This window comes from Panthera pardus, unplaced genomic scaffold (genome assembly GCF_024362965.1).
Source record: "Panthera pardus isolate Hobbes unplaced genomic scaffold, ASM2436296v1 HiC_scaffold_8, whole genome shotgun sequence".
Lineage (NCBI taxonomy): Eukaryota > Metazoa > Chordata > Mammalia > Carnivora > Felidae > Panthera > Panthera pardus.
In genome coordinates this window covers 8,565,414-8,578,478 of record NW_026527013.1, presented here as the reverse complement: position 1 = coordinate 8,578,478, position 13,065 = coordinate 8,565,414, and the positions used below count along the sequence as shown (strand labels likewise).

The following is a 13,065-nucleotide window of genomic DNA, read 5'->3' as shown; positions in this document are numbered from 1 at the left end:
CCTGAGCCCATCTCTGATTACAGGTGCGAGTTTCTCGGGGGTCATTCCCAGGAGGGGAATCCCTCCACCGCAAGCTCAGGAAAGTGCTTAACATCGACCTGTACCGTGTTACCCCTGAGCTCAAAGACAGGAGCTCTGCACACTTTGACCTCGTTAAATCTCACAGTCCTGAAGCAGGTGATTTCATAACATACATGTTTTCAGGTAAATGGAAGTGAAGTTCAGGGGGGTTGAGTAAGTTGCCCGAGGACGCACAGCGCACGCAGGGCTGACCCGAGAGGAGCTCACCATTGACGCAGCCAAGCTCGTCGCTCATGTCCTTACAGTCATACTCCCGGTCGCACTGCCGGCTGCCATGGATACAGGTCCCATCCGAGCACTGGAACTCATCAGGCCGGCACGTGGCGACAGCTGGGAAAGACAGGGCACATGTTGGTTTTTCTCAAGGGAACCGCGAAGACAAAATAAACTACCACCTTTATTGTTTTGTCTTAATTTTTTTTTTTAATGTTTATTCTCAAGAGAGAGACAGACAGAGACAGAGACAGAGTGTGAGTGGGGGAGGGTCAGAGAGAGAGGGAGACACAGAATCCAAAGCAGGCTCCAGGCTCTGAGCGGTCAGGACAGAGCCTGATGCGGGGCTCGAACTCACAAACTGCGAGGTCATGACCTGAGCCGAAGTCGGTCGCTTAACTGACTGAGCCCCCCCGGGCGCCCCTCAACTACCACCTTTAAAACAGCAATTTCCTGGCTGCCTTGGGCATCAGAGACAGCCTGTAACAGGAAAGATATTAGCGGTGAAAAAACACACTCTACGACCTCCATGAGCAGGAGACAGTGCCTCGTCATTTTACCCGCTTCTCACCCCAGGAACACCGGTCTTCATATTCAAAATTTTAGGCAATGTAGATTTATTTATTTATAAATGTTTATTTAATTTTTTTTAAAGTTCATTTATTTATTTTGAGAAAGAGAGCACGAGCAAGCAGGGGAGGGCCAGAGAGAGAGAAAAGAGAGAGAATCCCTAGCAGGTTCCATGCTGTCAGCATGGAGCCCGATGCGAGGCTCGAACGCACAAACCTGTAAGATCATGACCTGAGCCAAGATCAAGAGTTGGACGCTTAACCAACTGAGCCCCCCAGGTGCCCCTGCCAATGTAGTTTTATTTATTTTTTTTTTAATTTTTTTTTTTAACGTTTTATTTATTTTTGAGACAGAGAGAGACAGAGCATGAACGGGGGAGGGGCAGAGAGAGAGGGAGACACAGAATCGGAAGCAGGCTCCAGGCTCTGAGCCATCAGCCCAGAGCCCGACGTGGGGCTCGAACTCACGGACTGCAAGATCATGACCTGAGCTGAAGTCGGACGCTTAACCGACTGAGCCACCCAGGCGCCCCGCCAATGTAGTTTTAAAGCTTCTTTCATGGCAGCAAGTACTGTTTTCCTCAATGAAGAAGAATCCCGGAAAATTATTACCGAAGTCACAGAGCAACGTTTGGAAAATAGGAAAGTGGGGTGGGGAGCACCCTAACGCAACCAGTGAGTTTTCTGGGAGTCCTCTCCACTCTTTCCACATACTCGTTTTTTCAGAACACATAATTGTTTTTTTCCAATTCTATTTTTAAGTAATCTCTACACCCAAAGTGGGGCTCGAACTCACAACCTGAGATCAAGAGTCCCACACTCTACCACCAACTGAGCCAGCCAGGCGCCCCAAGGACACGTAATTTATTACAATGCTGGAAGAGCCAACAGGCCACTCTCAGCAGAAAAGCAATGGCATGCTCGCAATCTAGACAGAGGCAGGACAAATTATGACCGATGCTATCAGCATCACCAAGTACAACACGGCCCATCACTGCGAAACAGCTCCAGAGTTTACAAGACATGTGGGGAAAAAGACAAATTTTTTGTTTCTGCAAGGGACCAAGGCACTGGTTACTCAGCCTTTCTGGGCCTCAGTTTCCCCATCTGTAAAGAGTGGGGGAAGCCTGCTCACAAGTTATGAGAATTAAGTTAGTTTGTGTTAAGTTTTAGTACGGGGGCGCCTGGGTGGCTCAGTCAGTTAACCATCCAACTTCAGCTCAGGTCATGATCTCAAAGGTCCACGGTTCGAGGCCTAAAATGGGCTCTGTGCCGACAGCACTGAGCCTGCTTTGGATTCTCTGTCTCCATCTCATGCCCCCTCTCTGCTCACATGCCATCTCTCTCACAAATAAACAAACATTAAAAAAAAAAAAATTTTAGTACAGATCATGTACAAAGTCATCCATTATTTTAAAATGTGACTTTTAGGGTAGCCTGGGTGGTTCAGTCCGTTAAGCGTCCAACTCCTGATTTCATTCAGCTCAGATCATGATTTCACAGTTCATGAGATCAAGTCCTGTGTTGGGCTCTGCGCTGTCAGCATGGAGCCTGCCTGGGATTCATTCTCTGTCTCTCTCTCGCTCGCTCTCTCTGCCCTTCCCCCACTCGTGCTCCAGCTCTCTCTCAAATATAAACATTCAAAAAATAAGTAAATAAAAAATAAATAAGAACGTGCCATTTAGCGGTGCCTGGAGGGCTCAGTCAGACCAGCATGTGACTCTTGATCTTGGGGTCATGAATTTGGGACCTACGTTGGGTGCAGAGGTTACTTTAAAAAAATAAATAGGAGACTCTTTTTTTTTTTTTTTTTTTTTAAATTTTAACGTTTATTTATTTTTGAGACAGAGAGAGAGAGCATGAACAGGGGAGGGGCAGAGAGAGAGGGAGACACAGAATCTGAAACAGGCTCCAGGCTCTGAGCTGTCAGCACAGAGCCCGACGCGGGGCTTGAACTCACGGACCGTGAGATCATGACCTGAGCTGAAGTCGGACGCTTAACCGACCAAGCCACCCAGGCGCCCCAGGAGACTCTTAAATACAGAGAACAAACTGAGGGATGCTGGAGGGGTTTGCGTGGGGGGATGGGCTAAATGGGTAAGGGGCATTAAGGAGGACACTTGTTGGGATGAGCGCCGGGTGCTGTACTTAGGGGATCAATCACCAGAATCTACTCCTGAAATCATTATTGCACTATATGCTAACTAACTTGGATGTAAATTAAAAAAATTAAGTAAGTAAACAAATTAATAAATAAATAAATACGGGGACCTGGGCGGCTCAGTCGGTTAAGCATCCTACTCTCGGTTTCTGCTCAGGTCATGATTTCACGGGTCGTGAGGTCGAGCCCTGTGTCGAACTCTGTGCTGACAGTGAGGAACCTGCTTGGGATTCTCTCTTTCCCTCTCATTCTGCCCCCCTCCCACTCTCTCTCTCTCAAAATAAATCGATAAACTTTAAAATAATTTAAGATTTTTTTCAAGCAACTTTTTAAAAGTCTAATTACATCTCCCCAGAGATTACCACTAGGGAGAGCGCACCTGGGCAAAGATACCAAAGAAAGAGGAACATGAAACCCTGGTCTAGATTCACAGGAGCTCTACGTCGCTAGTTTTACGACAAGGAAGCACGGACACGGGGCCTGGGCCACACACCTTTCATCTGCACGGTCTCCGACACGGGAGCCGCTCACCACGTGTGGCCACTTAACTTTCAATTCATTAAAGTGAAATAAAACAAAACACTCCACTCTCTGGTCACACAAGCTCCACTGGGAGGCAAGGACTGCTCTGGTCAGCACAGACGTGGGACGTCTCCACCACCACAGAGAGTTCTATTGGGACGCACTGGACTCCAACCGAAACCTGCAGAGTCCAAGGCCTTTGCCCCATTCTACTGGGGAGGAGAACACGATGCAGTGAGGTTAGGTCCCTGGCCAAGGGTCACAAAGCTTGGGGGGTCACCAGCCAGGCCTGGAGCCCAGAATCCTTTCTGGACCAAAATAATACTGCAACATGCAGCTTGCTCCCTTGTAGGAAAAAGAGCTTATTGTGTAAGTGTTAAAGACAGAGTCTCCTGGGGGTCCTGGGGGGCTCACTCAGTTGGGTTAAGCGTCTGACCCTTGATCTCTGCTTAGGTCACAACCTCGCGGTTTGTGAGTTCAAGCCATGTGTTGCCTGCTCGGGATTCTCGCTCACCTGCTTTCTCTCTGCCCCTCCCCCACCCCTTGCAAAATGAATAAATAAACTTAAAAAATTAAAAAAAAAAAAAAAAAAAAAAGCCTCCTTTTAGGGATGCTCTCTTCTCCAGGTGATCAGTAACACTGGAAGAAACACGAAACCAGACGGACTTTCTTGCTGTGTGATCTCAAACTGTTTAACCACCGAAAGGCCCACCCGTCCCACACCAGGGGGGAGCACAGGGACAGGTCAGAGGACCCACCCCCGGTGGCGCCCCTACCGCAGTTCTCCTCGTCAGACTTGTCCTTGCAGTCAGGGCCGCCGTCACAGCGCCAGCTCGAGTGGATGCACTCGCCACTGTGGCAGTGAAACTCCAGCGCCGAGCAGGGGTTGTCGTCCCCTTGTGGGGCTGACGTGTTGCGGCCCCCGCATCGCTGCGGCCACTCATCTGAGCCGTCCCTGCAGTCCGGGTCGCCGTCGCACGCCCACAGCTCGGGGATGCAGGCGGAGTTGTTGCACTGGAAGTGGGCGGGGCTGCAGGTGGGCACGGGGCAGGACGCCTCATCGGACCCGTCTAAGCAGTCGCGGTCCGAATCACAGACGAACTCCAGGGAGATGCACTTCCCGTCCTGGCAGCGGAACTCATCCTGGGCACACGTCTTGGGCACTGCAGGGGAAGGAGGGGGATGGGAAAAGACAACGGGGTCACCAGAGAGCCTCTCCTCCTCAGTAGCAGCCCATTCCACAGATGAGGACACCGAACCCCGGGAGGGTTGTAAAGGTATGTGGGGACGCTTGGCTGGCTCAGTAGGTGGAGCCTGTGACTCTGGATCTCAGGGCTGTAAGTTCGAGCCCCACCCTAGGTGTAGAGATTATTAAAAAAAAAAATTTTTTTTAAATGTTTGAGAGAGACAGAGCACGAGTGGGGAAGGGGCAGAGAGACTGGGAGACACAGAGCAGGCTCCAGGCTCTGAGCTGTCAGCACAGAGCCCCAGGCCGGGGGGGGGGGGGCCTGAAACTCAGGAACCCAACGGTGAGATCATGACCTGAGTCCAAGTCGGACACTTGACTTACTGAGCCATCCAGGCACCCTAAAAATAAAATCTTTTTAAAAAAAGTAAATGTATGTGAACACTCATGTGCTGTTTTTTGTTTTTTTTTAATATCCTGGATTTTTACATTTTCTGAACTTGAAGATCTGACATTATCTTTGTTATTTAATGGAACCTTGCTCCATTAAAAAAAAATAAAAACAAAGGGGTGCCTGGGTGGCTCAGTCAGTTAGGCATCTGACTCTTGATTTCGGCTCAGGTCATGATCTCAGGGGATCAAGAGTATGAGCCCCGCATCCGGTTCCATGCTTAATAGTGTGGAGCCTGCTTGGGATTCTGTCTTCCTCTCTCTCTGCTCCTCCCCTGCTTGTTCTCTCTCTCTCTCAAAATAAACAAATACATCTAAAACAAGAAACAATACAGTTTTTTTTTTTTAATTTTTTTTATGTTTTTACTTTTGAGAGAGAGACAGAGGGCAAACGGGAAGGTCAGAGAGAGAGGGAGACACAGAATGTGAAGCAGGCTCCAGGTTCTGAGCTGTCAGCGCAGAGCTTGACTCGGGACCCGAACTCACAGACTGTGAGATCATGACTTGAGCTGAAGTCGGACACTTGACTGACTGAGCCCCCCAGGCGCCCCAAAATGATAGTTTAAAAACTAACCAACTGGGGCGCCTGGGTGGCTCGGTCGGTTAAGCGCCCGACTTCGGCTCAGGTCATGATCTCGTGATCTGTGAGTTCTAGCCCCGCGTCGGGCTCTGTGCTGACAGCTCGGAGCCTGGAGCCTGTTTCAGATTCTGTGTCTCCCTCTCTCTCTGCCCCTCCCCTGTTCATGCTCTGTCTCTCTCTGTCTCAAAAATAAATAAACGTTAAAAAAAAAAAATTAAAAAAAAATAAAAATAAAAATAAAAAAATAAAAACTAACCAACTAACATGAAAGAGTCAGGACAGGCACCCAGCTCTCCAAAGTGCGCTCCCCCCTTGTTTCTTGGCAGAACCCTCAACTTGGTGAAGCTTTTTTTCTTCTCGTCAATGGTTAGCTGGGTGATCAGGTCTCGGCCAGGCGGGACCTACTGTGCACTCAGCCTCCCAGCGTGGCTGGTGGTGGTCACGGCGACTCACCAGAGCGTGTGCCATGTGGTTGGGGGAGACACCGGGCAAGACAGCCTCGCTGTGTGTGCGGATGACCGTAGACGTGATGCCATCACTATCCGCTGCAATGCCCCTTGGGCAAGGTGGGGTTCGTACCGTGTGAGGGGGGTTGGCATGAGACCCCAAGAGACAGAGCCAGGTGAAGAGCAGCCTATCCGCGGCTCCGGTTAGGTCAGAGGGGTAGGGGCGGGCAGGGGAGGGAACACACTTACGACAGCCTTGCTCGTCCGAGCCATTCTCGCAGTCCACCTGGCCGTCACACCTCCAGGACTCAGGGATGCAGCGGTTGACACGGCCCCCACAGCTGAAGTCCCCCGGCTTGCAGGTGACAGACACTGTGGGAGAAACGGGATCGAGCCTTCACTCTAAGGGAAGCCCGGTCTGCCTCACCAGCCCCCGCTTTGCAGAGGAAAAACAGTTTTCAAAAGGAGGGTGCCACGCCCACCTTTCTGGGTCAAAATGAAGGGTATCTGACGGAGCTTGTTAAAAAAATCAGACGTGAAGTGATGGAAAGGTTTGGAAGGAGACAGAGGTGGTGGTTGTACAGCATTGTGACTGTATCAATACAACTGAACTAGTCACTTTAAAATGGTTAATTTTATCTTATGTAAATTTCACTTCTTTTTTTTTTTTTTTAAGTTGTTAAAGTTAAGTTCCAGAAATAACTCTTCTCCCAAGTCCCAATTCATGGTTGAACACATCAATCTGCGGACTGATTTCCACCTCATCTGTCACCCACTGTCATCAAAAAGGGCAGGAAGCGTGTTACTCGCAAAGGGGACTCACTGCAGGTCTCCTGGGACTCATCTGAGGCATCCAGGCACTCGGCGCTCCCGTCACAAACCCACTTGTAGGAGATGCACTTTCCATCTTGGCACTGGAACTCGTTTCTCCCACATTTGTCCCCCACTGAGAGAGAAGGGAAGAGAAAACACCATTCAGTGCCAGAACCAGAAACTGACCACGTCACCTGTGCGTGTCTATTTCCTGCCAGCTGAGGAATGAATCCGATCCTTCCCAGGAAACAGAACACACACAACAAATTTCATAAACCAAAAGTATAGTGGAAGCTGCAAAGAATAGATCTAGAAGAGCGGCCTGCCAACAATGTGTAAAACTTGACATAATGGTATGGGTCCATTAAGGTAGGGGAAAAAATCCTTCCCTGCACATGAATAAAGCATATTACAAACCTGTGCTGGAAACAGTAATGAAGAAAATTGACACTATTAAATCATCAAGCTGAAGGAAAAATGAGGGGCCTTCTCTAGTAGGTAGGGAGGAAATAAAAAGAGACAAAATTCTGAGAAATCATTAAAGTTTATTTATTTTTTGGGGTGGGGGGAGCAGACAGAGAATCCCAAGCAGGCTCCGCACTGTCAGCACAGAGCCCGATGCCGGGCTTGATTCATGAACCAGGAGATCATGACCTGAGCCGACCAGCTGAGCCACCCAGGTGCCCCTAGAATGTCTTTTAATCTACTTCAATATAGATAGAGGTGTGGTAACTACCAGTTTCTTTGGTCTATTTGTAACTTTAAATCTTCACATTCCTTTGAGAGTAAGGATCCAAATTTATGTCACTAAGAGGTTTTCAAACTATCAAGACTCAATCTCAGCTCAGGTCTTTGTCTTTTTTCTTTTCTCTCTTTTTCTTTCTTTCTCTTTCTCTATTTTGAGAGAGAGAGAGAGCACTTGTGCACCCACACACAAGCAGGAGAGGGAGGGAGGGAGGGAGGGAGAGAGAGGGAGAGGGAGAGAGAGAGAGAGAGAGAGAGAGAGAGAGAGAGAGAGAGAGAGAATCTCAAGCAGGCTCCGAGCTGATAGCTCAGAGCCCAGTGGGACTCAAACACAAACTGTGAGATCATGACTTGGGCCAAAACCAAGAGTCAGATGCTTAACCAGTGGAGCCACCCAAGGGCCCCTCGGCTCAGGTCTTGCTCTCAGGGTTGTGAGTTTGAAGCCCTGAGTCAGGCTCCCATGCTAGGGGTGAAGCCTACTTAAAAAATAATAATAATTGGGGTGCCTGGCTGGCTTAGTCGGCTGAGCATCTGACTCCTGATTTCGGCTCGGGTTATGAGCCCAGGTTTGTGGGACAGGGCTACACAGTGAGTGTGGAGCCTGCTTGGGATTTTTTTCTCTCTCTCCCATTGCCCCTCAATCCCCCTCTCAAGCTAGCTAGCTAGCTAGTTAGCTAGCTAGCTACATACATACATACATATATACATACATACATAGGGGCACCTGGGAGCCTCAGTCAGTTAAGCGTCCAACTTCAGCTCAGGTCATGATCTCGCAGTTTATAGCTTTGAGCCCCTACTGACAGCTCAGATCCTGGAGCCTGCTCTGGATTCTGTGCTTCCCTCTCTTTCTGCCCCTCCCCAACTCACACTCTGTCTCTTTAAATAAACATTTAAAAATTTTTTTAATAAATAAATCTTATTCATGATGGTTTCCTACTTAGATTTAAAATCTCAAGTCATGTTGTACAGTTTTTTGGTTGTTTAAAGATTTTTAACTAATCTCTACACCCAACATGGGGCTTGAACCCACAACCCCGAGATGAAGAGTTGCGTGCTCCACGGACTGAGCCAGCCAGGCACCCCAAGGCTGGGTTAATCATTAACAGTTGGGCACATGAAACCACAATTCAAATAGTGTTCTTGATAACTTATTTGTATTTATTTTGCCTGACTTTCCATCATATCTGATTGGAACATCTGTTTTATCTTTTTTTTTTTTTTTTAGTGCTTATTTACTTTTGAGAGAGAGAGAGAGAAGAGAGTGTAAGGGGGGGAGGGTGCAGAGAAAGAGGGAGACACAGAATCCAAGGCAGGATCCAGGCTCTGAGCTGTCAGCACAGAGCCCAATGTGGGGCTTGAACTCATAACCCTGAGATCAAGACCTGAGCTGAGATGAAGAGTCAGACACTCAACTGACTGAACAACCCAGGTACCCCTGTAAGATTTCATTTTTAAGCCATTTCTACACCCAACATGGTGGGGCTGGAACCCACAATCCCAAGACCGCACAGGCTCCATCGACTGAACCAGCCCGGTGCCCCTAGAAGAGAGAAAAAGAGAGAGAACATGTGCAAGTGGGGGAGGGACAGAGAGAGAGGGAAACAGAGGATCTGAAGCAGGCTGTATGCTGACAGCAGAGAGTCTGACGAAGGGATCGATCTCATGAACTGCGATATCATGAACCGAGCTGAAGTTGGACACTTAACATACTGAGCCACCAGGTGCCCGTATTTTGTTAACTGGGGGGGAGAAAAACAAGGTTCAGAATAGTTCGTAATAGTTCAGTATGGTCCTTTATTTTTTTTTTTGAGAAACAGAATCTTATCTGTGCTTCTGCATAGGGAATAGTGGCCAATTCACTTCAGCGTCATTTTTCTTCAAGGAATGCTTTATTTTTGAGATTTTTTAAGAGGTAAGAAAAAATAATTAAGTGAAATAATTGCAATGCCAGTCGCTGCACACGCCTGACTTTCGTGCTAGTTACGCTAATTCTCTAACCTTCCCAAGTGCCTTTTGTTATCTTTGGTCATTCCAATGGGAGTAGATAAGCCCAGAGACCTCCAGGCCCCCTCGAATATTTCAGCTAGGTTTGAACCCAATCTTGAACCTGGCCTGAGGGCTCTGGGGGCTAGGGACTTTGGGACCCAGTTTTAAAAAACCACCTTCCGGGGCACCTGGCTGGCTCAGTCAGTTAAGCATCCAGCTCTTGATTTTGGCTCAGGTCATGATCTCACGGCTCGTGGGTTCGAGCCCTGCGTCGGGCTCCGTGCTGACAGTGTGGAGCCTGCTTGGGATTCTTTCTCTCCCTCTCCCCCACTCATACTCACTCACTCTCTCTTTCTCTCCCTGCCCCCTCAAAATAAATAAATTTAAAAACAAATAAATAAATAAAATTTGGGGGGCACCTGGGAGGCTCAGTCAGTTAAGAGTCTGACTTTGGCTCAGAATATGATCTCACGGTTCATGGGTTCGAGCCCCACGTCAGGTTCTGTGCTGACAGCTCAGAGCCTGGAGCCTGCTTTATATTCTGTGTCTCCCTCTCTCTCTGCCCCTTCCCTGTTCCCGCTCTCTCTCAAAAATTTAGAAACAAATTTTTTTTTAATAATAAATAAATAAGTAAAAAAGCCAACAAACTCTGGGTCTTCAAAGTTCAAGTCCAGTGCTTCTGCCAGAGGTTAGGAAACCAGTCAGATAACACTAGGAGAAAATTGAGGGGGGGGTTGAAAGGAGAATAGAGGGGATACCAATAGAGAAATCTAAGAAGCTCTTAGAAAAAAAAAAAAAAAAATCAAAGAACCTGGTAACTGAATTACAAGAAGGCCACGCTTGAGGTGGCCATGCTGCAGAGCCCCCAGGTGTCATGGAGAACGAGTAGAAGACAGAAAGTAAGAGAGAAGAGAATGCCTTGAGCTTTGGGATCTGCTGTGGTTACACATCCTGAGAATCGAATTGTCCAAAGAGTGACCTGAACAGGAGGAGTCTCTCAGACCTGCCTCTACAGTACGCCCCACACTGCACTGACTCATAGCTGAATCGTAGTTGTACCCACAACGGGATATGACTCACTGCTCGCTGCTGGCACACAGGGTGGGTAAAAGAGTGATTGGAATTCCAGGACTCAGAAAAAATTAAAAAGGAAGTTCAGGCCAGGGGCACTCGCAGTGAGGATGGTGGAGGAGAAGCTTCTGTCATCCCCTCCTCCCCTAGGGGCTCACAACTTCCATTACCACTAATCCACGGCTCTGGCCTGCCAACCTTTGCACAAAGCTCTATTTTACCACCAGAACGTGCTACAGGAAAGACTGGAAATAGTAGTAATAGCATTGCTGGTGGGGACGGGGATCAGGAACAGGGAGCACCGAGGGACACCCCATCAGATGGGTGTCCCCACAGCAGAAAACACCATCCTGGCAAAGGGTCAGAACCAGTCCAATTTAAATGTTGATTTTTTCTTTTTCTTTTTTTTTTTTTTTTTTGAGAGAGAGAGAGCAAGAGAGAGCAAGGGAGGAGGGGCAGAGAGACAGGGAGACCCAGAATCCAAAGCAGGCTCCAGGTCCCGAGCTGCCAGCACAAGAGCCCGACACGGGGCTCAAACCCACGGACCGCGAGCTCTTGACCCGAGCTGAAGTCAGCCGCTTAACCGACTGAGCCACACAGGCGCTCCAGAACCAGTCCAATTTAAAGCACCATCACCCAAAGAAACCACAGGGTTTTCTTGCTTCCTCCCTGTTGCCCAATCAAGGCTTGGTTTTCCTGGTCAGTTTCATCTAATTTCAGTAAAAGCAACCTGGAGCACCCCACCCCTGAACTCCTCTCTGCTAGGGTTGCACAAGAACCACACCCACCCGTACCCCTGCCGGCCCCCGGCCCCCACGCTCAAATCTCTAAATAGCCTTTAAATCTCTCCTGTCACGAGTGACAAGCCAGGAACAAGGTTATCGAAACAGAAAAGGAGAATACACATTTCTGCTTTTTCACCAGCACACAAATGAGGTGGTAAAATGCTTTCGATGTTTTCTTTCCCATGCTACTGAAGATAGCTGTTGTTGAGGGCCATCAAAACTACAGACAGAACCATTTCCGTGGAAAAAAAAATGGCCAGAGCTAACGGACTCAGCTGAAAATGAACAAGAAATCAATTTACCAAGGGCTCTTTTCCAAACTAGGTGATCTCAAGGCATTTTCCTCAGGGGTGATCTCGATGGAAGATTTTGCAGTCAGCTCCTTCAGGGTGGGGTAGCCTGTTTCTGTGGTTGTTCACTGCTGCTAAGTTCCACAGTGTCTTAGCAACAAATGTCACTTGCTTGACAGCCGGGTAAAGTGTGGACTCTATTAATGTACTTAACACGGGATGTGAGGGCCATCAAAGCACTGAGCAACAAAGCTATCTAGAATTGGATCTTACCGGGGAAGGAACCCTACAGATAAGAGCAGAAATATCCTGGAAAGACACAATGAGCCAGGTAGTTCCCCTTGAAGCTTTGCAGTCTCAAAAAAATCTCCCTTTTTGCCGGTGTTGTCCAAGAAGAAAAGTATGACCACCAATGACCACTGAATCCCCCCGGGGGGCATGTTGCCAAGGCAGAGACAACTCTTCGCAGGATGCTCTATGTTTTCTGAATTGGGGTGTGCCCTGGGCATACTTGATACTCCACAGATAACGGATTTTGACCCGGCTAAGTGAACGCATGCAGCTCGGATTCCAAGGACTTCCATTTTCAAGGAAACGGGACAAGAAATTTTATCCCCTGCCACCTCCCCAAAATGCTTTAAAGACCGCTAAGGAGCAAGCTGGCGCAAAACAGGGCTGCCACAAATATACATCATCAGGTTAACACCAGAGCAGAGGAACTGCTGGCTCCCAGGAGTCTGGGGAACCCCTCGGGTCTCAGAGCCTCCTGGCGAACACAGATTACATCAGATCCTCAGCCACTCGGTGAGAGAGAAAACTAAAGTCAGCAACCCATCTTGCTCAAGACATCACTGCCATCATTTCCTCCTAGGGATGAAGCCCATCAGCGTTTGAAACACAGGCCAAACCAAGTGCCTCTTGACAAGCCACACTCCCTCCTCTTCACACAACTGGGTGGCAGAATTATCTCAATAATCCTCAGCTGTATGGCATCAACTCCCTTCCTCGCCTCTCAGCCAAAACTGATGCGTCACGGGCAGGAATTCCAAGAGTTCAAAGCGCCCCACGCAAAGCCACCGCCCCATCCGTGGAAAAGTTTCCGGCAATCCCGATACTAGGCAGCCCCGATTCTTTTAGGGGCTGCTCCGGTTCTAAGTAGGAAAAA

The 13,065-nt window shown here is 48.5% G+C and overlaps 1 protein-coding gene across 3 annotated transcripts in view; it reads right to left on the bottom strand.

Moving 5' to 3' along the window:
- Window positions 1–13,065, bottom strand: part of LDLR (low density lipoprotein receptor) — a 30,606-nt gene that overhangs the window by 16,138 nt on the left and 1,403 nt on the right. For 2 of the 3 annotated variants that reach the window (XM_053898508.1, XM_053898510.1), the window contains exons 2-5: window positions 7,032–7,154; window positions 6,458–6,580; window positions 4,323–4,709; window positions 289–411 (exon numbers count right to left, since the gene is read on the bottom strand). In XM_053898508.1, the coding sequence (XP_053754483.1) occupies window positions 289–411; window positions 4,323–4,709; window positions 6,458–6,580; window positions 7,032–7,154 (756 nt within the window). Of the gene's footprint in view, window positions 1–288; window positions 412–4,322; window positions 4,710–6,457; window positions 6,581–7,031; window positions 7,155–11,912; window positions 12,559–13,065 lie in introns of those variants that run through there. The other variant, XM_053898509.1, reaches the window with a different exon arrangement.